Genomic DNA, 27012 nt, shown 5'->3' with positions numbered 1-27012 from the left:
TTGTCCTGCAGTAAACACACAATATTAGCAAAATATCATTAAAATGATACTTGTGTCACCTACATTTTAAATTTACTTTTAAAATGGAATGAGTTCTGCTCTGATATTTAGGCATGTCTAAAAATCCCATCCTAAATTGCAACTTTATTCCCAATCATGTAATTCATCTTCCTATTCAAAAGGGAAGCGTGTGTAATAGATGTGGGGATTTGAACTTTCACTCCTGTTCTGTAAGCAAGAGACTGAACTCTTAAAAATATATATCAAAACCACACATACTAACAAAACATTATACCTGTTCATATCACACAAACAGGCAGAAGCAAATTTATTCCTCTAATATAAAGGTAAGAAAGGATTAAATTATCCTACCTTGAGCATAATAAAACACTTCACCTGCCTGATATACTGTTCTGCCACATTTTCCAATCAAACCTGTTACTTAACGGAGTCTGTTGTTTTCCGGGGCAACCAAAGAGTTAAAGCATTCAAATATGCACACTGCAGGTTATCTGGGTTGAATCTGGGACTTTGCTGACTCTCAACTCCTTTCCACTTTAACAGATGGGGTCAAAGGTGGAACTGCAGATGAGAATTAAAGACACATACATCCCTTTAATCAGATAACACATTCAAAGACTTGCAAATTCCCAAGAAGCCACTTTACAGGCACGTGTCATGGGCCAGTCCATCAAGGGGGAGGGAACTGTGGAGAGGAGGTGAAATAAGAGGACTTATTTCAGCTAACCAGCATTAAAAAGGCAGGAAATTAGAGAAAACAAATGGGAACAAAATGGGATGGATTGCTAGCATTCAGAATGCCTTCTGATTGCACAAATCTCCCTAGAGAGAAACTCCAACATTTGAAACCTTCACACTCCGCATCCAAATGCTTTTTCTAACTTCATTAAGCAGCCGTGTTTAAGAATACTTCATAACAAGTATTTTAATTAGAGATGAGCTGAAGTATCTTGCCAGCGTGGATATCTTCAGCAATACCAAGATGCCCAGGAGGAAATACAGTCATTCAGCCTGGCTAGCACTCACAAAACAGTGCAGGTCGGGAACAAGAACCTCAAGAAATTAATGATTCTCTCTCCCACCTGGCCAGAAAAAGATTGCCTAGAGGATATGTGCTTGCAGCAACTGCTTTCTCATCAGCATTCTTCTGATACAATTGTGGTATGAAGAAGAAAAAGAATAGAAAATCATGAAAATGAGAGAAGATAAAAAGAGAAGAAAGAGGAATCTCAAGTCATCTTAGCTAGTCTGTGGGTTTGTTCTCTGATTACTGGATTCCTTTGCACCTTGCACATCACCAAGCAATGGGGCATGTAGCATGCTCTGTCAGACAGAAAGCATCAGCAAAGAGTACACCTGTACACACCAGGCTCAAAGGTGATCCACCTTCTTTTTTTTTTTGTCTGAAAGCCAGCCAAAGATTTGTATTTTGGGGTGATGCTCTTGAGAGCTGTTGAAAAGAAGGAGCCTATTCAGTCCTTCATCATAAGTTCATCACACATACAGCTTCCATTCTCGGCTTGAGAACCTGAGGTATAAATTAAGGAGTACATATATGATCTCAGATTTTTTTTTGTTACATCTTTGAGCAAGAATTCCCTAAAGAAATGCATTTAAACTGGTGCTTTAAAACAGTTTTCTACTTTTTAAGGTAAACATTCATTCTCCTATTTCAGTATTTAGCAAGCTCATTTGTCTTGAAATTGGAAGCTTAAGTGTTTTCATTAAAAGTTTGAGAGGGAAACCAGCAAATGACTTGTGAAGCCCAAAATCTACTGAGAGCAACACCTCTCCTAACATTTAATAATCCATGGGCAAGTAACTCATTCTGGATCCAAAGTGTACTTATGTCACCCCCTTAATCATCTTACCTTAACATGTTTCCACGTAGTATATCCAGAATTACAGTAGTTCTGGTGACTACAAGTACCTTCCTCTTCTCACTTTGCAGTGGATAACCCTTGGGATTGGTCACACAATGAAATGTAAGCTGCCAGTTTCTTAAGCTATTGTTGAATTACAGAAAATACGAAAATGAGGTAGAAATCAGGAAACAGAGATTTTAGACACCACTGTAAACCCAAGCTGTCACTAAAAACACCCTGTGGCTGCACAACCATTTAACAAATGATCTAAGACAGATCTGTTGATTGATTTGGACCAGGAAGAAAGGCACGGCCCATCTGGAAAGCCTTCTTTCAGTCATCCACCGTACTGAAAAGTAATATTAGAAAAAGACAAAGGGCAAAGATGATGTGATAAATAATTTTGATAGGGCTGACTGGAGATGCCAAGAACAGCACTGCTGTGTGAACTACCTACCTCTTGGCTAGAAAAAAGACAGACAGAGGAAAGTTAATCTGGTAAGTCTTATATTATTTGCTGATTTCCAGGATCTGCATGTGTACAGCATGCTCAAAGACAACATTCTTTCTTGCTAGTCAAGTGATTTTGCTGCAAAACATTTCTAGCAAACCAACAATTCTGCCTCGGAGGGCACAGACAGGAGGCTAAGCTGATTATAGAACTGTATCATGGACTTCCTTTTGGAAAGTATTCTAATTTTTCTAAATTAACTGTTTTAAAAATTAAGTGTTTTAACATGGACTGCAATAGGATCCTACAGAAGCAAGCTGTTCAAATTTTTGGGTTTGAAACTGCTGCGCTACAACTGTATATCAAATTGGCATCTCAGCTTGTATCTGATGATCCTGAGAACTAAAACCAGTTGCTTGGAAAAACAGGTGAACATATTAACTTTGCTGGAACAATAAAGAGCAAACAGGAAAATACTGATATTACTCAGTAAGTGAATATATTTAACATAGCTTGTGTTTGACTTTCTCTAGAATCATTAATCTAAAAAAGGACAATTGCAGGTTAAAATAAAGCTACGTTTTTCATTTATTAAAGATTAATACCTATATTAAGTCACTATTATGTGAGTGAAACAGAGTCCTCACATAGTTTCACTTTTCTGTGAAATACCCAAAGAAAAAAAGAAAAAAGAAAAAAGGCTGGTTAGATGAGATCTATTACTAGAATAACTAGTAAGCATGGCAAAATTTGACATAATGACAATTCACTGCTGAAGATGACATTTATTTCAGATTTCAGACTGCTGACTTTCAAGCACAAAAGCCACATTACAGACTGTAAATGAAATAATATTCCTGCCTCAAATTGTGACTTAGTGAGTTGAAGTGACAAAGACCCCCCCACTGCTGAAAACACGTCTGGCTTAAAAATGGACAATGATTGACCATATAGAAAATTGTGGCTTAATTACATTAACATCCCAATAAACCAAGTTGATTGGAACATTTTTTGTAGGACAGCAGAGATTTAGAAGTGTGAAATATTCGAGGGATAGCACCATGTGAGGTCAGAGGTAACAACTACAGATGGTAATTTTAGCGCTTCTTCAACTCATTCATTGCTTTGGCTGAGTGAAGAGGCCAAGAGAGTTCCTGAACCTCCAACCTTTTTGATGCCAATCCATCCCGAGCAGCAAAAGTCTGCCTGTACACCTGCCACGTGGGTTCCACTTAGCAGCACCTACATCATTTCAGCACTTCACCCCCAACAATCCCACCATACATCCTGAAGTTTCTACTAAGATTTTACACAGTGAGAAGTCTTACTGAGGATATGTGTGTGTAAACAAAAATACAAAAAAAAAAAAAAAAGGGGTTGGCTCCAAAGCGGCATTTCAGAGAGATGCATTTGCATCGCTGCTAAATGTACCTTCTACGTGGAATGCTAAATCTATTCCCCTCAAAGAGGGGATGTGCAAGAATCTGCAGGGCAAAAGAAAAAAGAGAAGAGTGAAGAATACAAATAACATTAATGACACACTTTACAAAATGACCCCTATTTAATATAGAACAGGACCCATATAGAAGAATTGAAGCACTCTGCAATAAATGGCAGTGCCATATTGATGTATGTGTTTATGGGTGGTGGAGACCAAGAATGAAAGGCAGCTATTTGTCTGGGAGCTCACGGGAAAAGATGCTGTATCATGCACAGTCCTACACCCTTCAGACTTGTCTCTACTTTCCCTTATCGCTTATATTGCTGTCACTGTACTTTCAGTGCATAAGCAAATGTTCACATCTTTTTTAAAAAATGGAATAATTTCTAGGAAATTAGAAAAATACAGCTTCCTTATTTTAGGTTCCAAAGAAGACATATGATAAATGAGGACGTTCAGTTAACAACCTCTGATTGCACTGATTATATTTTTTCATCCTAAAATTACTACTTTTAATGCTATTCCAATCTAAGTAGACTTCTGAATCGACAGAACCTCCTCCTTCTAACTCTGAAGAAGTAACAGGTATGATATGTGCACTAACAAAAACACCACAGACTTCAATCCCATTCTAAAACTTTTACTCTCGCTACCTTTAATAACAAAATAGTACCATAACCATAGGCCAAATGCCTTCTTGGCCAACACGTACCTGACCCAAACAACTACAGTCACTAGGACTCTCACCAGTGATAGCTGTGGGAGCAGAATCAAGCCCAACATCTCACCCCAAGCAAGCTGCAGATAGCTGGGCCAGCAACAACTCTGACCTCAGACCCGCAGAAGCTAGCCTCAAAAATGTACCTACCTTCACACATCTACAGAATGCCAAGGAATGTAGACAGTTCTCAGACACAGACACGTAAACCCTACTGCTTTCTATATATTCACTTATATTGCCTCTTTTATGGAAATGGAGTATTTGTACAAAGGGACAACTGTAAAACAAAACTGTACACAGTAAGAGAGAAATTTGGCTGTAAAGCCTGTGTCCAGTGAACTGCTGGGACTCCTCTGTTTCATTTTGTAGAAATCAGGGGGACCAAAAATGCTCAGAGTCAGACCACAAGGCAGACTGGCACAACACTGCAACACAAGCGCTGTGAGAAGTTCTCAGGGGGCTGACAGCTGCTCCTACCTGTAGGTACTTTGGCGTGATTTCTACCCCCAGAAAGGACATCCCCACGTCCAATATTTGCTTTGCCTTGAGTAATTTCTTCATGGATGAATAGCAATGCTAGTTGCTTGAGCTCACGATAAACACTAACCTGCAGTTGAATCGTTTGTCCGTCCTCATCAGTTACAGAGAGTGGCTAGTCATGAGCCATGTTTTAGGGCAGACAAATTGGGCTGTCAGTTCTAATGTCTGAACTGGGCTATCAGGCCACATTTTGGTTAGGGGGAAAGAGGGCTACTTATGAACACCAACAACACTTAGAGATTAGTTTCTATTGTTTCCAAGGAGATTTAACAGGTCCTAGTATATATTAAACCAAGCACAGGTTGCATGAAAGCAAGAAAAGGAAAGAGAGGGGGAAGAGGCAAAGAAAAGAGGGAGTGAAAAAAGGGGAAAAGTGGGGAAGGAGGAAAAAGAGGGGGACTGGTGAATGGAAAGGGGAAGAAGGAGCAAAAGAAAGGGGGCAAAGAAGTAAAAGAAGAGTAAAAGAATCTTCCAAAAACACCTGTAGTAGAAACCAAACTCCCTTGTAGCACAATGAAACACGGAAAAGGCTTGATACTCAAAAGAGACTTCAACAGGAGGCACACTGTGTTATCTCTTGATGTGATAACACGGAAGCTTTGTTTAATATCCTGCATTAATGAAGGAGCTCCTTAAGTGTAATATTACAATAGAGAGCATAAGAAATATCACTGAGGTCAACGCAGTTCTATTAACTGTCATCCTGTACAGAAATATTTTCTTTGAATACCATTAACGCGTTCTCCTTCCCTTTGTTCTAATTTCTGAAGGCAGCAGAAACTTAAACTTCCTCCACAATAATTTTTGCTTTCTTCTTCGCAGACTAATGGTATTAGACTTTGAGAGAAATTTACCTTGGCAATCTCTTATGTACAGGTCTTTTCAAAGGAGACATTGTTAGCAGGAATCCTATTAAGCAGGCTTTTTTGCTAGCTTCAAAACATAGGTCATAACACATTTCTAGTTATAAAGAGGATTGCTTAGTTTTATTTATTATTTTCATAGAGAATCCATTAATCTGTTCCTCTGCATATCATGCATCTCTTCACATAAGGGTAAACTCAAACTGTCTGTTCTCCCTGCTGTATCAGATTCGTTTTCATAGATTGTCAAAACCAGAAAAGATCAATATGATAATTTAATCTGATCTGCTGCCTAACACAAGCAAAAGACATTCATACAGTAATCTTTGCATAATAATCATAATTTACGCTTGAAAATGCATACGCCTCTCTAAAAACATGTTCTTTTACTTGAATTAATGAAACCTCTGAAAGTTCAAAGCAAAAAAACTTTACAGAGCACCCCAATTTTACTAGCTGCAAAAGTTAACATATACTAAAAAAAAGTTTAACTAATACATAATATTCTTCTGGTTCATTACATTACTGTGTCCATCTAAAAGATTCAAGCATTTTAAAAACTGTCAGTAACTGCTTTTATTTCAGGTCAATGCTGAAGTGAAAACTTAAAACACAGACTTTCTTTACAGAAAAGGCAGATTCTGACTATTGCCTTAAGACTACCCAAGGGATACTGAAGTGTACTTTGAGAGACTGTATAAAACCTTTCAAAAAAAATTCAAGCAAACTACTGTATGAGAAACATTGAAGGCTACTCATTGAGGAATGTGAGCACAATATGCAAACCGTACTACAATGATGGAAAGAGGATTCTTTTGGGAAGGGCTACATGAAGTCACCATTGCAAGATGACAAGCTTAGAGATTTTCTATTCATTTTTGGAGGCTGCCTGACTGCTAACATACTACCAACAGCAAAGATGCATCTAAAGGAAAAGGTATATTGCCAATTTCCCCACAACACAGATTGCTAAACCTGCCAAATGAGCAGCCATCTAATGCAGCTCCACCAGCTTCCATTTATACTAGGTGAGGATGTGGCCTCCTGTTTTTAATACCTGGGCTAATTAAGCTTGAATTCTGTCACCCTGCTTATTCTAACTGGGTGCTGATGGCAATTTCTAAAGGCCATCTATTCTTAAGGAAAACAGAAATATACTTACATGAAGAAAACCAAATTTTCTGCCATTTCATGATAGTTTGATATATTTTTCAAATAAACTTAAATTTGTTTCCTTATGTATCAGCCTCTTACGATCCCAACTTTCTGCAGTAACAAGCAATGCAGATCAACCACTGCAAAAAAACTCCTAAAAAAATATGAAAACATCCAGGTATCAGAGATATAGTAGGTGTTTTGCTGTCAACAGTCCTCTAAGAAGTATAAACTAGCACTGCCTAGTAAGGGCGAAGACAGGACACTATTTTTCAGATAATCTAAAAACTGTTAGTGCTACTCAATAGGTTCTCCTCTTAACTGTAATTCTGAACCTTGCTACGGTATAGGGACAGAAAAAACTGAGACTGTGGCTTTGCCTTCATGGAGAAAACTGAAACATACAGAATAACCTCTTGAGAATATAGTTGTATGAACACTGTATCTGAAACAAAAAGTAGTTTTATTTTGAAACAATTACTCCAGTAATTATTTTGTATGGATTGTTATTCTAACTTCTGTGATAAATTTGGAATAGCATTTTCCATCATAGACACTTGCTAGTAAGCTGGTCCCATATTAAAAGGCATAAAGAACTAGTGTGTGACTGAAAGTAGAATTCAACCAGACCTATTAGCAACTAGGCAAAAAAGAAAAAAAAAAAAGGTCTGACATCTACCCATGATTTCCCACATGAACTTGCACAGTTTTACATCCAATTTTGTGTCATAGAAAGGAAAACAAAATCACAACCCCCCTTTCTGAATCCAACTAGCTGTATAAAAAGGCAAAATTGCTAGAACACCCAATCCTGCACATGAATTTAGATTTAATTTTACCACCTGAACCAAAGTAATCACTGGCTTCTGAAGTGTTTGAAAGGCCAAACTTAAAAGACTGATTATAAAACAACAGAAATGAAAACTAGAGAATGTTTTAAAGCACTCATTTAAAAAAAAAAGGGAGGGGGGCAAATTGTGGGTTTTACACCTTTTAGCAGTTATTATATTATTTAGAGAATCCACTAGGGATACATTTCAAGTGTTCTTCCCTCAACTACACAAGAATCTTTATGTTGTTTCATCTGTTCTTGTGAATCTGAGACAATCCAACAAAACATAAGCAGTCAAAGAAACGATTATTTCAGAAGCACCAATTGTGATCCTTGAAAATCTGATTTTTCATAATACTGAAATAAAATTAAAAATAGAAAAGTGTAAAATATCTTAGTTGAGTAAAGTGTACTCCATTGTGCTATTAATAACCATTACCTAGGAATGTAAATGAAACCATGACACACTTATATTTGTCATGCTTAAAAGCTCATTATCATCTACTGAATGCTTCAGTATGAAGCATAACACATACTCAAAAACCTTCATCTACTTAGACTTACGTTTTCAAGTAACAGCCCGTGGGCTATAACAAAATGAAGTGTTCCTCTGAATCAGCCTGTAGAAATGTTCTTGTACCACTCCACAGGAGATGCAGACAGGAACCACCACTTCAATGCCACCCCAGTTATTACACTGCTTTACCCCTCCTTCCCTAGCTTCTGGCCTCAATTGTTAAGACTTGCTGAGTCTTCTAAATCATTAAGAACATAAATAATTAAGAACCTCGATCTGGGTGTTATTGGCTATGACCCATCAACACCCTTGACAATAAGAGCAGAAATTCCCTGCTCCGCCCTGCATCCTGTATCACACATGAAGAAAAATCCAGTTCCCTCCCAACGTGTGACCCTCAAGACATGGCCTCAAAATTCTAACGCTAGGTCTCTCACAGAAAGACTGGATGCTGGATGAAAAGTGCTAATATCTTCCATCAGTAAATGATCTAACATGCAAGTGCCATACGATAAAGCAACTATGGGTATATTTGTTATAAGTCTAGTCTTTAAACCAGTCAGTCTTCAGACCTTACCCTGAAAGTTAAAATAAAACTCAAGATCTTTTTCCAGGTACTGAAATGAATTTCATATAACAATTCACAAAATGGCAATGTAACAAAGTCTTTCCAAACATGAAGGGAGGGAGGCACAATGTCTGCTAATTGTTTCACTCATGACTATATTAAGAGCTGTTTGTTAAGGAAAACTTCTAGAGGAAAACTCCCCACCAACAGGATAAGATTTCTGGAGAAGACACACATTGGCAGATGTGCAGAAGTTCTTGTAAGGAATATGATGTTCCTCTCAAAGCTGCTTAAACTTGATTTTATTTCAGGTCTGCAACTAAATTTTTTTTAAATAGATTTAGGCTGTCAATTTTCAGGCATGCTGTGCCATCAGCATGTAGAGACTGCTGTGACAAATGTGGAGGCTGTAGCAGCAAATTTTATTATAAACTGGTAATTGAATTGAACAGGTTTACATTTGAATAGATTTACTGCCGCATGATCTCTGACATGCTGCATGGGACTGAAACCCTTGTCTATACATAAAGAAACATTTAAGATGCTTTGACGTGAGATAATGCCTACTGGAAGTCCATGCTAATCAATAAATTTACACCACTCTACACATGGAAAGAAAGAAGTATATTATCTTTCTTTACATTCTGTGCATAAAGGATGCTGTCAAAGCCAAAAACTCATCTCCAGACATTTCCATATATTAAACAAAAACAATAACAAACAACTGTCTCCAAAAATACCTTCTGAGTAAAGCAAATGAAAAAACCTCTATTCCAAACACAGCTATAAATTGTAGTATGAATCAGCATTGTTTCAGAAGTAAAAGTGTCCAGTAAAATGGACTGGAAAACAAATCCCCCTTACAGGCTCTTTCAAGTTGTCCTGTTAGGTTGTAGGTAAGCATTACATGAAAGAATGATAAGCTAGCTCTCTTCTAAATAAACAGACTCAGTGATTAAAAATAAGTAGAAACTGCAGTGTGTTTTGACAGAAAGACTCACACAGTAAGAGTGGAAGAACTACAATCTGCTAAGGAGGTGGGCTAACAAAGGAACCTTCCCTTCAAAGGAATTATTTTGTCATTGCAGAACTTTCAAAGAAAGGCATGTACTGTTAGGGTACACAATTTATGTAATTCTGACAAAGAAAACTACTGTGAGATTGATTTGCATCCACAGACGATCATTCGTGCAAAAAATCTGATTCACATGAATCTGAATTGTCTAAATTACCTCAGTTACCAAAATTATGTGCAGAAACGTAGTAATTCTGTGCACAACTTTGATAACTGAGATAATTGCTCATTTGTAGAAGAGCCACTTAATTTCCTCACGCAGTCCCAGAAGCTGCACACAAACTAGATTTGCAAATACATGTGTTAAGGGACATGCAACTCTGTCTCCAAAATTTAAAACTGGTCTAAATCAATTCACCCGAATTGGTAGCACTGTTCCATCTCCAAACAGATTGTTCAACATATCTGTATGATAGCTTACTATCAATATGGGATACTTAACTTATCAAAAAACATGTTAAGAAGCATAGTCCCTTTCAAAGGTGCCATGCTCAGACATTCCTTTCATTCTACAGTTTATCTAATCGTTATGGCTTTAAAGAACTGCTTCGAGTGGTCAATGACATGAGGATTTTTGGCAATTAAGGAACCTGCCCACTACCACTGGAAGAGAGGGTCAAATCCTGCCATTCTTACTGAGTCAAAATCCCCACTGAATCTGACAGGAGTTTTGCTCAAGTAAGACTAAGGACAGCAGGATTTGGCTCACAGGATCATAGCGTCTGCCAAAGCAGTTGTACCGAACAAGGTTTATTCTTAGTAAGTATAATCCAATAAGAATATGTCTGTAGGTCTGTGATAGGTCTAATTTGCCCATCATCTCTCCACTGGTCTATGTTGTTCTTGGATTTTACCCTGATAGCTGTATACCTAAATCTGTTTTAAATTACCATCAAGCAATTTGCAAAAATTAGCCGTTTAATAAAGCTGACTTTTTAAGTACCAACAAAACAAAATTGTATGGGACTATTTTAAAGTGGTTGCTTAACACAAAGTACTCTCCACTGGAGACAATATTTAGAAAGCGTTACATTGATTTTATTTTAAAAGGTTATCTTGCTCAGAAGTCCATGGCATATTCTGTTATTCTTTCTTGGTGGTAACAGTGCACTACAATAATAACGTATGCAATACATGCACATAAAAGTGTATTTTTGCACATAACTCTAACAGCAATAGAAGTGCATGTCAGGCAACCAAGAATCAAGGAATTATGTCTTTTTCTAAGGCAGATGACTCACGTTCCAGGTGAGAAAGCACTGTTTCTTGGAAACATTTTCTTATGTTTATCTGTTATTCAGTAACTTCAAATTGTAACTGATGAATCAAAACACCCAACATATACTTACAGTGAGAGGCAGAGGTTCTTGCGTGCTTACAAATAAGAGGGGTGGATTCTCCCCTTCTGTATGCCAATACTTGCGTAGTTACAGCAACTTCAGTAGTCATACTCAAGATTTATGTTTAATTGAGAAGTGACCCTTTCGCTTGTCCTAATGGCATGCAGAATGAGCAAAAACAGGAAAAAGAGGGCACAATGTGCAGTTCTGATAGAACTTGGAGAGACTAACAGTACATAAGGAATAGAGGAAAGAAATCTTTGAAAATTAACGATGTAAAAGTGTGAAGGAAAATGAGAAGATATTTTCTGATGATTATTCTATTAGTCATCTACTGAAAGAGAATGAATGCGGGGGCACATTTTTGCTGTACTCCAACTAAGACAAAACGTTCCAGAGAAGACGTACTACACATAGATACACCTTGATTCCTTAGCTGACATTTAGGTCTGTCAGGAATAGCAAGTATACATGAAAATTGCCTTTACAATAACCGATCAGAACACTCACCTCTCTCTCTTCTTTCCTGATTGCCCTACAATTGTTGCATGCATTTGCAGAGATACATATTGACTTGATCAGTCTTACCTTCTTTCAGCATGCCAACTTTTAGACACTTCATGAAGCGGCAGGCTTGGCAGGACTTGCGTCTGCGCTTTGTGATTTCACATTCATTTGTTGCTGGGCAGCTGTATTCTATGTTACCTGTAATAGAAAGCACAGGAAAAAAGAGGTATTCAGAATCACTAAATAACCAATAAAGTGGATATACAAGTACTCGTGCAATTGCTGTTGTGCGTAATTTTGAAATATATGAAGAATAAAAAAATCTCTAAAAAGGAAGCACCTTTGAAGTAAAAATAAAAAGCCAAATTAAATAACAAGATTTTTGATATATATATATATATATATATTAAATTTAGACAACTCTATGTAAAAAACCAACCAACCAAACAAAAATATCAAAAATATCACCATAATTAACGAGAGTCTGCATCTGGGTCCATACACGAACACATGGTATCGAGCAAAATCCTTTGCATTGGTTATTCCTGCTGGTAGGATGTACAAAGCTGCACACACACCTGGGCTCCTAAGCTGGGCTCTGTTTCCTGTTGTTCACCAATTTCATTAGTCTTTCTTTGGACAGAATACGAGAAAGTGACTGTTGTGCTTTATTGCACAAACAGCTGGAAGAGGTTCTACAGAACCTCTCCCTTCAAAAGAGCAGGCACAGTGCATCAGACAGTGCTCAGCTGCACTGATATCACTGCACCTCGCACATCCTACAACTGCTAGGTCAGACCTCTTTGCCAGGGCATCTCCCCTTCTCTGCTCTTCATACAGAGTTCTTGTACTGACAGGCATCAGAAACAGAACAGAATCATCCTTCGGAAGTTGTAAGAACAAAAACTGAGGGAGATGTTTGCCTCTGTCTCTTCCAACCCTCCTTAAGACCTAGAACAAGCCGGATCCTTAAATGTGAGCCCTCCATGGCAAAGCACTGTTTCAATTTTTTATTAATGTTTCAAACATATTATTTATTCTCAAAAATAGAAGAAAAGCCTGAAAATTAATGCAAAAAACATGTATGAGTCATTTTCTTCATGTTTTTTCAAAACACATCTTTGGGAATCCAAGTCCAGATGAGAGAACGTTCATTTTCTTTTGTCCTAGTACCACTGCACTTTTCATAGAAAGCTAGAAAGCTTAGCTCAGCTTATTCAGCTGCCTGGCCATGCATTCTATTGCCCATGACAACATTCAGTATGACAGACTTTGCAGCAGTCAGAAGTTTTATCAGGAAACTGACTTTCAAATAAAGTATCTTCCCCATCAGCCTGTCACATCTTGCTTTAAAGGTATTTCTTTACTTTCTAACCCTTTCCCCCTGTGATTAAGTGCATTAGTATCTTAATGAAAATGCATTCTGTTTATTGCTCTCTTGGGAAGCAGGAGGTCATCACACCAAATGCATAAATTGTCATCAGAGACAGTCCGAGCATAATTGCAATTTTGCTGCTCCATGTTTGCTGCACTCGGGGTCCGTCAAAGTCCCCTGAAACATGCGCAGGTTCTAATAATTAGCATAGAGCCTGCCTGGGACCACGGCATTGATGAAATATTTCAGAGTTAATCACACTTTGTAAACACTGATTTATATTGACTACCTTTCTCCAGACTGATGTCTCCTCATTAAATATCACATTAGTGGATTGCAGGATTGCACAAAGACTCAAATGCTCAGCAACTGCTAATTCAACAGGAAGTAATACTTAAACCACTTACATCTATTGAAAATGGGTTAAGTATTTATGATAAAGGAGGTCTGCACAGTACAGTGTAAGTTCTGCTAATAAAACCAATGTACTTTGCACAATTGTTTCAGTCTTTTGCAGGTTTTATTCCTCCTAAACTCTGCTACACGATTGAAGTAACAATGCTGGCAAATAAAATGGGTCTTGGCATGGCTAAATACAAAGAGCTCTCGCTGACAAAAATTAAACTTCAGTTTAGCCTTCTTGTCCTTCCTTGCTTCTGAGAATGAAGTCATTTAAGAAACTAAGGATATGCTGGGCAGGAAATTTGGCTGGATTTTCCTGCAGACCTTCCTCCTGAAATGCATTAGCAAAGTTAGGACATAATAATTCTAGAAAGATGTGCAGGAAAGGATGTTAAGGGCAAGCTTAAAAAAATATATTATCTTCCCACACACTAGTGAGGTATTTTCAGTACGGCGGAACCACTATGCAGGGAAACCTTCAAAGACTATTACAGATTTTGCCTAATTAACTTCATCATGTTGTAGTAATGTATGTACTACTACCCCCAATTAAAGAAAAAAAAAAGAAAGAAACAGGAAATCTGAAGTGTTTTGCACTAGATCAAAGACGATCTTTGCACAAGGTCAAAAATTATCTTGATCAAAACTAAGATTAAGATTATGACACAGCACGTCAAGTAGCAAAACTGTACTGAAGCAAGCAGAGCACTCGCACTATAGACAGAGACTTTGTGCAAAGGCACAGATGACAAAGATACAGATGCTGACACCAAAAAGCAGTATTGAAAACCAAAAAAAATGAAAGCAGGGTTGCTTATTTCCCTAAGTAAACTCTTCCAATCCATATCCTGAAATATCAGCTTTGCTCAAAACCCTGTGAACCATGGCAATGGTCTACAGTGTGGTGCACATTATGGGCAGACAACATAATGGATTTTCTCCAAAGGCCTGTCACCTAAGGAACTTTAAAATGAGCTACTATTCTCATCACTTCGATTCCAGAAATGTAGCTTAGACATCAAATCTTTTCTTATCAATTGCTTTACATTAATGAATTATATTATACAGCAGATGCTAGGTCCAAATTTTTGAAGCTAGAAAATAGCATTTTGGAAAAAAACTTGGAAGAAGTTGGAAAGAGCTCCTCCAATGAACGCACTGGAATTACAGTAACTGGATATTGCTTCAACAAAGATCCACATCTTATCCGTGGCCACACTTGGTTCTCCTAAAGTGTCTCAGTATTTTAAAATATGGCTAGAGTGCAATAACAGTTCAAGGAAACTAAAAGTCTGTCACTGCTTCAGATATGAATGCAATATTTTATCAAATATTTGCATGGATAGACTTCCCCCTACTTTTGGTCGGTAAGCTTTCCTTAAAAAAAAATAAATGTAATTGATATGTACATGAGTATATATGATACTAGAAATACGTTCTACCTAATGTTCTAGGTATTAATTAATTTTGATTTAAAATAAATTTACTGTGTTGCAAGTCTTCAGAGCTCTCACATTTTATTTACTTCAATACATCAAAAACAAACAAATTATTTATGTGTTTAGCAATCACAGTTACATTATCCACAGATAATACTCTCAGAACTGCACTGTATTTCAGTGAGAAAGATTGAGAAATAAGTTCTGCCATTTACTTGTTTTTGCATGGTGCTAGAGGCTGAAACTGAGCAGCTAGCAAGAATATAACTTGAGTTTGCCCAGTCCTGTCAACAGCTGGAGAGGTAGCCGTATTATACGATGAACAGGATCAACATGGCAGCTGTGAGTCTTTAAACTGGGCTGACAAGAGCGATAGAGCAATTTATAATATCTCCTGGCTGGTTTTCAGAAAGGACTGGGCGCTGATTACTTATTTCAGAGTCTTTTGTACAATTAGTTTGCAGGCAATGTAATTTTCTCACTTACTCCTTAATAGAATCTTGCAGCTTGCTGGCTGATAGAATAACAGTGGATATGTAAAACTCCTGCCTGAAGTGCCAGAGGATAATTTGTATATTCCTTTCAGTAGCGTAATGGACTTCTACAGTTTGGCAGTTAAAGGGCTGAGTAATGTAAATTAGTATGACGTTTGAAAATAAAAATATATGTCAAATCTTCACTCCCCAAACACATTGCACTGTGCTATAACAATACAATGGGATTTATGCCTGAGACCCTTTTCTCTTGTTATGCCCTGAGGAATATTTATTTTAAAACATTCGTTTTATTCTCCTAATTTATTAAATGTTATTATCTCGGCCACAATATGTGAAAATATTTCTAACACTTCGGGCCTATCAAATGGAACCGACTCACTAAAAATAATGCCATTTGATCTTAAGACAGCAAGTGAACTGCTAAAACTTTCACTGCATAACCTGTTCCCTGCTTTCAGATGCTTCAAACTGTAAGATCTTTACATGCAGTTCAAGAACAAGTGGGCCAACATACCATTTTTTCATCTCACAGATGAGGTTCCGAAGTTACCTGAATGAGATGTAGGATCATAATAAAACTTTAATGATATAGGGACATACTTGATGGCTTTACAAGCCAGGCAACTGACTGGACTTAGGTGAGGTTCTCTGGACCATTTTGGCCACTGCTTGCACAGAAGTGACAGTGACGTGGGTCAGTAGTTTTGGACCCTCACAGTAACAGGAGTTGAACCATGATGAAAAGGGGGGCCACTGAGAACACAGTGCCTCATGCCTTAGCATCTCACCTCAGACGAAGCTCTTGTCATCAACAGTTACAACTGTAGAGACTTACAGATACCTGAAGTGAGGAGCTGGCTGTAGATACTGGCTGCCATCTGTGGGACAGGCTGAAACAAGGGTCCCTCTTCCAGAAATATTGACAAGAATAGAAGCTGCAGACAGCAAATCTTAGTAGAAGCTTTATTTGCCTTTTCACACTGTGACATTTGACATTATAACACCAAAGATGCAAACGGATTGCTATGAGCTATTGGAATACGCCCAGGAAATCTATGGAGAAGTGAAAGAGATGAGGAAGTCTGAGATGAAGGGTGAAAATGTGTTCAGAAGGAGTACCCATGAGACCTCACAAGAGCAGAAGGAAGGGTGACATCATCAGTACTGAAATGTTTATTGTGCGGGAATGCAGGTCCAGATGGAAAAAAAGGGGGGGAAGGGGGGCAATTAATTATTCCTTCAATGCGATAATTTCTATGCTATAATCTGCTCATGGAATGGTATTTCAGTATTTATTTATTTATATTCAGTAGTGTCCCATTTACCCTGCAAACTCTGACTCTCTGTAACCTAGTACCTCTTTAAAAAGCATTGTATTTAAAAATCAAGTGTTAGCAGAAGTTCCTACATCACTGGATTCGAGTCCTTCTGCAGTGAAGTTCACCCTGAATACCACCATCATGCTCTCTTTTCCTGTATCACAGGATCAAAGGAATATACTTTTTGTGAACTGGTATATGTGCAAACTCTGGAAAATGACAGGTAAGCCATGATTATGGCAGTAGTCCTTCAGGGAATTAATAAAAAGAGAAGTCTTAGAGAGTCACGAGAATCCAAGCCAACACAGAGTGAGCAACACTGTGCTAGGTGATGCCATGATAAGTAATCCAACCAGAACAGAAAAAGAACACGTCTAGAGAAACTGAGGAAGAGCAGGTGCTGACAGAACTGAAGAGAAATAGCCTAACTTTGGAACTAAGAACAGAGAAAAAAACAGGTGGACTTAAATATATAATTTGATATTTATAGGTCACAGCAAAGCTGAACTTAGGAAAGTAAAAATATTTTCTCTCAGGTCAAAATTTTAGTTCTTCTAGATTGTGGTCCCTATTTTGCCGTCAAAACTCAACTGAATATAAGCATAAGTAAGTATCTTCACAAGTAACAGTTTTCAAATTGTTAAGGTCTCAGAAACGGGATCAGGCTGGAATGAGGTTGAATTTGAACCTAACCAAATCCAGTTTTATCTGACAAATCCTTAAATGGATTCACCCGATACTGTAGACAGCCCTATGAATTATAGACCTATGAATTCTGCTACATGTCATCTGGAGCTGATTAACCCTGAAGTTGACTGTATTCACAATTTTTCAGCCAGATGACTTCAGGAACAATATTGCACATGCAGTTCCAGAATGTTTAAAAATTTGATTCCCGAATGTCTTCCCATTCAAAAACTCAAAAAAAAAAAAAAAAAAAAAAAAGAAAAAGAGATGATAGGGTCATATATGACGAATTATGCTTATGTCTCTGATGCTTGTGTTGCCTTTTCTGGTATAATAGGAGAAGCAGCCACTTTTTAAATAGCTCTAAAGTACAAGATGGTATTTGACAGAAGGATACAGCCAGCTTAAAAGTACTACATTTCAGATTAAATCACTACGCTGAGTTGTTTAAAAAAAGCCACTGTACTATGTTACTGAATTATAATCTACTTAGAATTTCTAAAATGTATTTTATTGCTTTTTCTTTTATTCTTAGAGAACAACATGAACAGAGATTTAAAACAGTAGTGTAAAGGTGATGCCAGTTGGTCTGACTATGTGATAATTTTGCATCAGATGCTTATTTTAGATAGATGGGTTTCCAACATCATAAAAACACCATAATTTTCACTATACAACTGATAGTGGTGGGTATTGAATGCCACCTGTAAAGCTCCAAGTGCCTTTGATCCCCACTGGAATCAACCACTATTTTCAACAGGAGTCATTTAAGTCCTCTTAAGAAGGAATCCACAGCTTAAAGACCTGTCCACCCAACCTGCCTTTCTCCAGAACTGATTCCCTGCCACCTGGGAGTCACTGAAGAGTTGTCCAACTGAGAAAGACTGAACAACCTGCATTTTGTCCCTGCTGATATTATACCTAGGCCAATTCTATATAACTTTCCAAGGCAACATGGAAAACTGCCATTTTTTGCCTATGAACAAAGAGAGCATCTCAGTCTCTAAAGTTTTTAAAAAGCACTTTCGCAGCAGTTTGGAAAAAAAAAGTCACTTAAAAAGTTATAGTCGTACTAAAATAAATTGCTTGCTAGCTGAGACCTCACATGTGTTTAGTTTCAACCTAGACAGAGCCTCATAGTTTGAGCTGTATCTTTCAGAAGTTTGTTTATAACAAATAGAGATTCATGGCAATGATACATAGCATCATACCCATTATTATTATTCATAAACCACATCTCTCTGAGGATTTCTGATGTATTTGAAATAGCCATGCACAGATCAGGATCCTCGCTGTTATTTCCTAATAATCTAAATACAGCATATAATGTACCAGGCTGTAAGGAAAGCACAGACAGCAAAAAGGATAGGGCCATCTGTATGCTTCTGTCTCTTTGGTTCTCAAGTTTCAGTGTGTTTATATTTTATTGTCTCATCTTGTTTGGCTGCCATAGTTACACAGTGACATTATGATAGGATGAAAAGATGTGTTGGAAGTACTCGCTCGCTAGTTTGGTTGGTCCATAGGCACTGAGAAATCAGAGGGAAAGGGAAGATCTATCACTGCTTGCTTAAAATATTCTTTGAAAGAAATGCTGATGCACAGACTTTTACTTATATAAGGAAGGCAAATGATTTAATCAGGTAATGATGGATTCAGGTGACATTTAGTGTTAGGTTCACTGGAGGGCTGCCATCTTTGCACTAGAGCCAAGGTCCACAGACTATTGCACTCAGATGCAAGCCTCCACCCTACCTTTCTATAAAAACTAACCTTAGCTACCAGTAAAGATGCTGAAAAGCCATAAAGTCTTGCTTAATTTGCTTTCATTTCCTCCACAAAAATGATGTGCAGAATTATTACAGGAGTCAGCTTTGAGAGATGTAAATTAACCTTTGGAAGCCACTTTGGTCATGTGCAACTTTGAATCAAACTTCATGTTGCTCATTTTAAATGTCAGTTTATCTGAATTTACATTGCTAGGTCTAACTTCCCTGATTAAAACTTCCTGATTAAAAAAAAAACCCTAACGTATTTACTGTAAAGTGTTTGTAGATTTACAGATAAACACAGGTAAACATTGTAAAGAGGGTTGAAAAACCTGAACACTAAAGAGATCAAAAGCAACTCTGATAATCAAAAAGGTGAACAAAGCACTCCTGGACAGGAACAGCTTTATCTAGCTCCTAGCATGGGCAGGCTCTGAAGACCACAGGAACTACCTTACTGCAGAACTGTAGAGCTGAAGACTTTTAGTAATCAGCATAAAATGAAATGGCAGACTTGATCTAGTTCATATAATGGTGAGGTAACCAAAAGACAAGTAATTTCCAGGATAGAACATGTCTTGTTTGTGTTAGGAGATACCAAGAGGCAATGACTCTCAGGGATAAAGCTCTAAAATAAGACTGAGGGTACGACTGCAGTAGGGCTTCTTACCACCTGTGCTTTACCCACTGTGTATAAATGGAAGACTGCTGTCTCAATAATGTTCATTCAGTTTTCCCTGAAAAATAAACAAAAGAACCAAAGCCCTGGAAACACAAGGACTATAAACTGTGAACTATTTTAGCTTTTGTGGAGTAAATTCAATCGCTGTCCAAGGAAAAAAAAAAAAAAGAGCTGTGAAACTTTTGCAACATCACCTTCTTACCAAGAAGGCAATATATCAATACCTAGGGCTTTTCACACTGCCTTTTCATGCTAGTTTGAAGACAATACTAAAGAGTCCAAAGACAATAATCCTGAAGAGTTGGAAGAAAGCTGTCTCGATGGAGGCTATTATTTTAGAGAGAAAAAGGCTAAAATAAAACAAAATAGCAAACTGTTTTTAAATTAACTCCCATCATCCTTCTACTGAAGGCAAAAGTACCCTTTCAGTCCACTTACAGGAACATTTAAGTAAAGCACTGAGTAATTACATATTATTAATGCAAAATATGTACTTACTAGCCTTTATGATAACTGAGCAAATAAAAATGATGAGAAATGTATTTACACTAAATATTCACTTCAAAATATATACTAAGTGCAAGACCTCTGTGTAGAACACAAGTCTGCAGCCAGCTGACAACTGAAAATCCTTTTCTCTTTTTTTTTTTCTTTTAAATGAAAGCTTGGAGTTTTCAAGATAATACAGTACACAGCAAAAACTGTGGAGAGACCCCAAAAATCAATGGCCCTGTAACTATTTTTAGTTCTTGCTATTTTCTACTGTCCCTGATGCTAAGCCACTTTTGGGGAGATTTGGCTGTGTATGTTTCTGAGAGACATTTGCAATCAGCCATCATGTAAATTATCCCAGAAGCAAACAGAGCTGCAGCTGAGTATGAGGCTGAGCAGAGGACATCCAGTTCTCTCAGTCCCATATGTCACAAGAGGGGGCAAAGCATCATTAGATTCTGCTATGACCTAGGATGACAATGACTTTGTATACTCAGCTGGTTTGGGATTTTTTGTTTGTTTGTTGTTTTAAACCAAGTCATTTCTTGTTTTTATTGTTTTGTTATCAATTTTTATCATAATCCATGCATTCTTTACCACAGCACTAAATTTCAATATTTGTGTGCTATGTTAAAAAAAACGCATTCAGAATAGAAAAAACTTCTCTCTGTTGTAATTCAAGAGAGGGCTCATTTACTTTTCCTTTTACTTTGAAAAAAATTACCAGGGATTGCAAGAGACACAAAGGAGAAGAGGAGAAAAGTGTCAGCCAGGAATGGACATTTTTAGACTAGATTGCTATCACCTGAAAGGGGCTTATAATCTTCATTACCCCTTAAAAATAGGTGTATAGTCCACATGAGAGTGAAAAGCACCTCTTATAAGGGGCTACTAGGTATCCCACGATGTACTACTTCACTTCTGTCTTATGTAAGATGTCAGTGGTGCACAGACACCGTGCTGGTGCTCTGAACAGCTGCCTGTGGCTTGCACCTACTGAGATCTGAAAAGGCTTCTTTGAAATGGAAAGAATGGAAAGAATCCCATTGACTTAGTGGAAAGGACACCAGGCCTGACGTGAACACAAGATTTGCTTTACAGTCTAACTTTGTCAGCACAGCCTTGCTCTCCCAGAAGCCAGGGCAGTTTTGTCGATGACCTCAACAGAAGTTGCACTTCAGTTCTACAAGTCTGTGCTAAAGCAAAAAAGGTTTGGTAAAACAAATACATTCTTTTTCACTGAATCTATAATAAATTACCCATCGCAAGTAAGGCATTAGGATTTCAAATAAGCAACTCTTTTAGCTAAGATAAGCTATTCTTGCATAAGAATAGTTACAACATTTGATTCTCTCTTTACTCTGCTCTACTCTTCCGTATTTATAAATTTCTTTTTTTTTTTATCCTGTTTTCTTATTTGCACTTATTCAGTTATCAACCTATTTTAAATACAAGCAAAACAAGAATGTGAGATGAACCAGGAAGGGAGAAAGCAGGGGAGACTGACCTCTAGGAACAGGAACACTGTGACTAAATTCTGTCGTTTACAGCAAACAAGGCTCAGGGGAATTCTTCTTCATGCAAGCTCAAAAGGTAGAATATTCAAAACGTAAGGAGTAGCTTTTTCTTATATACTTCTTGTCACCTACCACAAACGATGGTTCACCATCGCAAGTAGGATTCAACAAAGCAAGCAGCTTCCGTTATTTCGGATGGTATCTGAAAACTCTCAAACCTGTGTGACAGCTGAGTCAGCACCATTACTGAAGAAGCTACCATGACATTACGATGGTAACATTCTTCCTATTCTTAGTTTCTTCGTTATTGCTTTTCCATTCAATGCCTGTGTTTGCCTCATTGCATTATTTTTTTTTGGTCTTTACAGCACCGTCACCTGCTGATGCAGCTAGTGCTCTAGCCCTACTGAGACTTTTTGCACAGCTGCCAGTTCGAACTTGAGCTGTGTGGCCAAGTCCAGGTTGCTAATCTGGAGAATGACGTCTCTGTCTTGTGCTTCCATGCCCAGAAGCTTGCTGTCTGTGGTGTGGTGTAAAATTCCAAGCTATCAATTACTGCCAGAAGTCAGTACTTCATTCAGTTAAAGGTTTTCTCGCATTTTTTCATGCTCAAAATATGACTAAAATAATCGTGCATTAATTCAGTTCTGTAGGATAGCTATTACACAGCAATTAAATACCATTTATAAAATCAAAGTTTCTAGTTGAAGTTGCCACTTGAAGTTTAGCAGACAGAAATACAAGTTGCTTCACTGGGAACATTTTTGGAGTTTTCCTGAAAATATTCTTGAAGGTCAAGTGAAATCAGCTACTACTATTTTTTTTTTTAAAAAACTTTTTCAAAAACAGACTTGAAATGAACATATCGTTTCTGCACATGCATTCATTTTACTTATGAACCTACACCACTAAGAATCTCTGAAGTTATGTTTATTTACTGATTGCAAACTCTGTAACAGTCAGCCCCATTATAAGCACTGAACTCCAATGTTTCTTTTTAGTGGCTACACAGTCATCATGAAATGCGTATTTCATGGTGGTAGAAGGCCCAAATCCCCTAGTAGTAGATTTTCTATGTTTACAACAATTAATTATGGGGAATAAAATGAATATTTTTATTGACAAATTAAAACAACTCTTAGCAATGGCTAAATTAAAGAAAAAACATTAATTTTCTTTATTAATTTTATATGAAATACAAAAGTACTATATTTAAAAAACTTTGACCAAGTGTTTCAAATTTGGGGCTACGTGAAGTTACGAACTGAAAATAACTTTACTCTCCTTAGTACAACTCATTTTTAATAACAAAAGCATACTGCCACACTGCCTTGCCTTTCCTGAGAATTCCAGGTGCTCAACACCTATGAAAATCAAGCAGGTTTTATTGAGGAGCTTAAATTTGGACTTAGCAACCTAATTTTAGTCTCTGAAGTTTGAATTTAATTTAATGTGACACTATATTCCTGTACAGGCCAAGCTTGGCCTCATGTTCTTTAAATAAAGCACCTTCAATTTTACTTGAAAGGATGATACCTAAATGAAAGTAGAAGGTTATTTTGTCTCCATTGGTTCTGTAGCTAGAACAATTTGTATGACCGTTTATCCCATTCATACTAATTTATGCCAAAATATGTGGCATATTTGTAACAGGTATCAAGAACAGATTAGTAATATAAAGTACTGGACAGAGACCAAAAGCTGCCAACTTACCCTCCTTAAAATGTGATCTTCGAGGCATTTGGTGGACCTCTTAAGGCCACAGTATATTGTATGTCTGAAAGGACACTTACCAATACACTGAAATGCAGAAAACACTACAGCAGTACATTTTGTACCCTTTTTGAAATTCACTAGTGCTTTGACATAAACTTTTTTGTAACAATTTAAGTATGGTTGTGATTTAGCTAGGAACAAAACCTAAGCACCAACTGTATGCGCCACAAGGTGTGCTCAAGAGGTATCCATGAAAACCTTCAAAAATAATCACTTTTTTGGCAGCATTTATGAGAATCCACGAGGAACTCATACAGAAAAAAGAACAATGTGCACTGAATGGCTCCACTGTTCTTCTATTTTTGACAGACCATGACTGCTTTGAGAAACCTGCCAGAGAAGGGAAAGAGCATCTTTGGTAACAGGCTTGCCAAGCTGTTCGAGAGGACTTCAAAGTTGCTGGGGGAAGAGAATCTCAATTCACCCCACTCCTCCCAGTTTGATGCCAGTGTCAGCGATAGATGCCCAGAGCCTGGAGAAAGGTCACAAGTCAGCCGGAGAGCACCTGAAGATCAGCACAAAGGAATTCCAGCCACTCCAGCCAGTAAGACAGCTTCATCAGGGGTCCAACTTTAAATGCCTCTACGCAAATGTACGAAGCATGGGGAATAAACAAGAGGAGTTAAGAGACGTATGCATACCTGCAAGGTTGTGACCTTATTGGCATTACAGAGATGTGGTGGGATGGTTCCCATGACTGGAGTGTTGGAATGGAAGGATACAGGCTGTTCAGGAAGGACAGGCAGGGGGTGTTGCCCTCTATGTCAGTGTGCATGAAGCCCTGCCTAGGGATGGATGAGGAGCTGACAGAGAGCTTATGGGTCAGAACTAAAGGGAGGGCAGGGACAGGGGACAATATAGTTGGAGTCTGTTACAGGCCACCTGACCAGGAAGAACGAGCGGATGAGATCCTCTATAGACAGATATAACCAGCCTCACATTCACAAGCCTCGGCCCTCATGGGGGCCTTCAACCACCCCAATATCTGTAGAGGGACAAAGCAGTAGGGTACAGGCAACCCAGGAGGCTCCAGGAGTGCACTGATGACAACTTCCTTCTTCAAGTGACAGAGATGCCAAGGAGGAGAGGTGCTATGCTAGACCTCGTTCTCACCAACAAGGAGGGGCTGGTGGGGAATATGAAGCTCAAGGGCAGCCTTGGCTGCAGTGACCATGAAATGGTGAAGTTTAGGATCTTGAGGACAGCAGGGAGGGTTCTCAGTAAGTTCACTACCCTGGACTTGAGAGCAGACTTTGGCTTCTTCAAGGATCTCCTTGGTAGAGTACCAAGGGACAAACCCCTAAGTGGAAGAGGGGCCCAAGAGAGAGAGTTAATATTCAAGGATCACCTCCTCCGAGCTGCAGAGTGATGCATCCCAACAAAGAGGAAGTCAGACAAAAATGCCAAGAGGTCTGCATGGTTGAACAAGTTGCTCCTGTGCAAACTCAAACACAAAAAGGAAGCCTAAAGTGTGGAAGAAAGGACAGGTAGCCTGGGAGGAATACAGAGAAATTGTCTGAGCAACCTGGGATCAGGTTAGGAAAGCTAATGCCCTTTTAGAATTAAATTTGGCCAGGGACATCAAGGGCAACAAGAAATGCTTCTAGAAACACGTCAGTGATAAAAGGAAGACTAGGGAAACTGTGGGCCCTCTCCAGAAGGAAACATGAGACCTGGTTACCCGGGATACGGAGAAGGCTGAGGTACTCAATTCTTTTTGCCTCAGTCTTTGCCGGCAAGAGCTCTAACCGCATAGTCCAAACCGCAGAAGGCAAAGGCAGGGACTAGGAGAATCAAGAACCACCCACTGTAGGAGAGGATTAGGTCTGAGACCATCTAAGGAACTTGAAGGTGCACAAGTTCATGGACATGATGGGATGAATCTGTGGGTCCTGAGGGAACTGGCAGATATAAGGAATAAATTCTCTACTCAGAGGGTGCTGAGGCACTGGAACGTGTTGTACAGAGAAGCTGTGGATGCCCCATCCCTGGAACTGTTCAAGGCCAGGTTGGATGGGGCTTTGGGCTGCCTGGTCTATGGGGAGGTGTCCCTGCTCATGGCAGGGGTGTTGGAATTAGCTACTCTTTAAGGTTCCTTCCAACCCAAATCATTCTATGATAATCAAAATAAATGTAATAGTGATCTTAACATGACAGACAGAATTCACACTGAACCCTAAAGTGGCTTTTTCATGAGTAGCATCTGTACAACCAAATACTATGAAGAATGAAAAGGTACAATTTGAAGTTTTAACAGCATTTAGTCAAGGACTGTACTATTTCACTTTGAACAAAAGAAAGAAAAGAAGTTTAAAGAATTACCAACCTTGAATTGTCCTCTTGAAAAAAGCCTTGCAGGCCTCACAGGAAGCCACTCCATAGTGGTACCCTGATGCAATGTCACCACACACCAAACACAGTCTTTTGGGCATCGAGTTCAGCATATATTCACACTTGGTCTGTGAATCTTCAGCAATGGTACTGGAGCAGTCATCATACCGTTTCCTGACTGGCCCGTTGCCCCCAAGCCCTGTGGCCGAAGGGTAGAGGGGAGGTGAGTCTAGCCCGTTCTGATGTCCATTCATGGTGGAACTGTAGCTCCCGCTGGCGTCTGAGGAGCCACCGGGGCTGTGGTGGTTGATGCTGTCCGTCAGAGAGGCAGGGCTCGACGGCTCCGTCTTGATGTACGACGAACAGTTAGAATCAATGTGTCGATCTTTGCTTGACATTCTGCAGAGAAGCCTGTAGTGGAGAGAGAAAGAAGAATCTGTGTATTAAAGACAGTGCTCTTTCCGGCTGCTCTGGAAGGGTTAGGGACTGCACATCATTCATTCATTAGTCAATACCTCTTGTTCTACATGAAGGTAATCAGCATAAGGGCATGACAGAGCTTTGTCAAAGCTCCAGACAGGCAGTAAACAAAAACTTTAGAGAGACCAAATCCGTCTGTTGTCCCCTCCACCTGCCCTCTAGTCTATGTGTCAACTTCAAATCAGATCTAAATTCTGAACTTGTCATCCATGAGTCACAAACTTCAACTATACTATTAGATTATCAGACTATTACATTTCTTCCTTTTTCCATTAGTGCCTTCATCCCCCCCCCCCCCAAATTCTATCATTATCAGGAACAAGTATTTCCAAGTTTGATCACATAAATGT

General features: G+C 38.5%; 1 protein-coding gene across 5 annotated transcripts in view; it reads right to left on the bottom strand.

The window, feature by feature from the left end:
• ESRRG (estrogen related receptor gamma) overlaps window positions 1-27012 on the bottom strand; it is a 383447-nt gene that overhangs the window by 102720 nt on the left and 253715 nt on the right. For all 5 annotated transcript variants that reach the window (XM_035558432.2, XM_035558423.2, XM_050709700.1 and 2 more), the window contains 2 exons: window positions 26178-26593; window positions 11978-12094 (listed from right to left, as the gene is read on the bottom strand). In XM_035558432.2, the coding sequence (XP_035414325.1) occupies window positions 11978-12094; window positions 26178-26580 (520 nt within the window). In that variant the 5' untranslated portion in view covers window positions 26581-26593. The remainder of the gene's footprint in view (window positions 1-11977; window positions 12095-26177; window positions 26594-27012) is intronic.

The sequence above is a fragment of the Cygnus atratus genome, chromosome 3 (assembly GCF_013377495.2).
Source record: "Cygnus atratus isolate AKBS03 ecotype Queensland, Australia chromosome 3, CAtr_DNAZoo_HiC_assembly, whole genome shotgun sequence".
NCBI classification, from domain to species: domain Eukaryota; kingdom Metazoa; phylum Chordata; class Aves; order Anseriformes; family Anatidae; genus Cygnus; species Cygnus atratus.
This window is presented reverse-complemented; position numbering and strand designations above follow the sequence as displayed.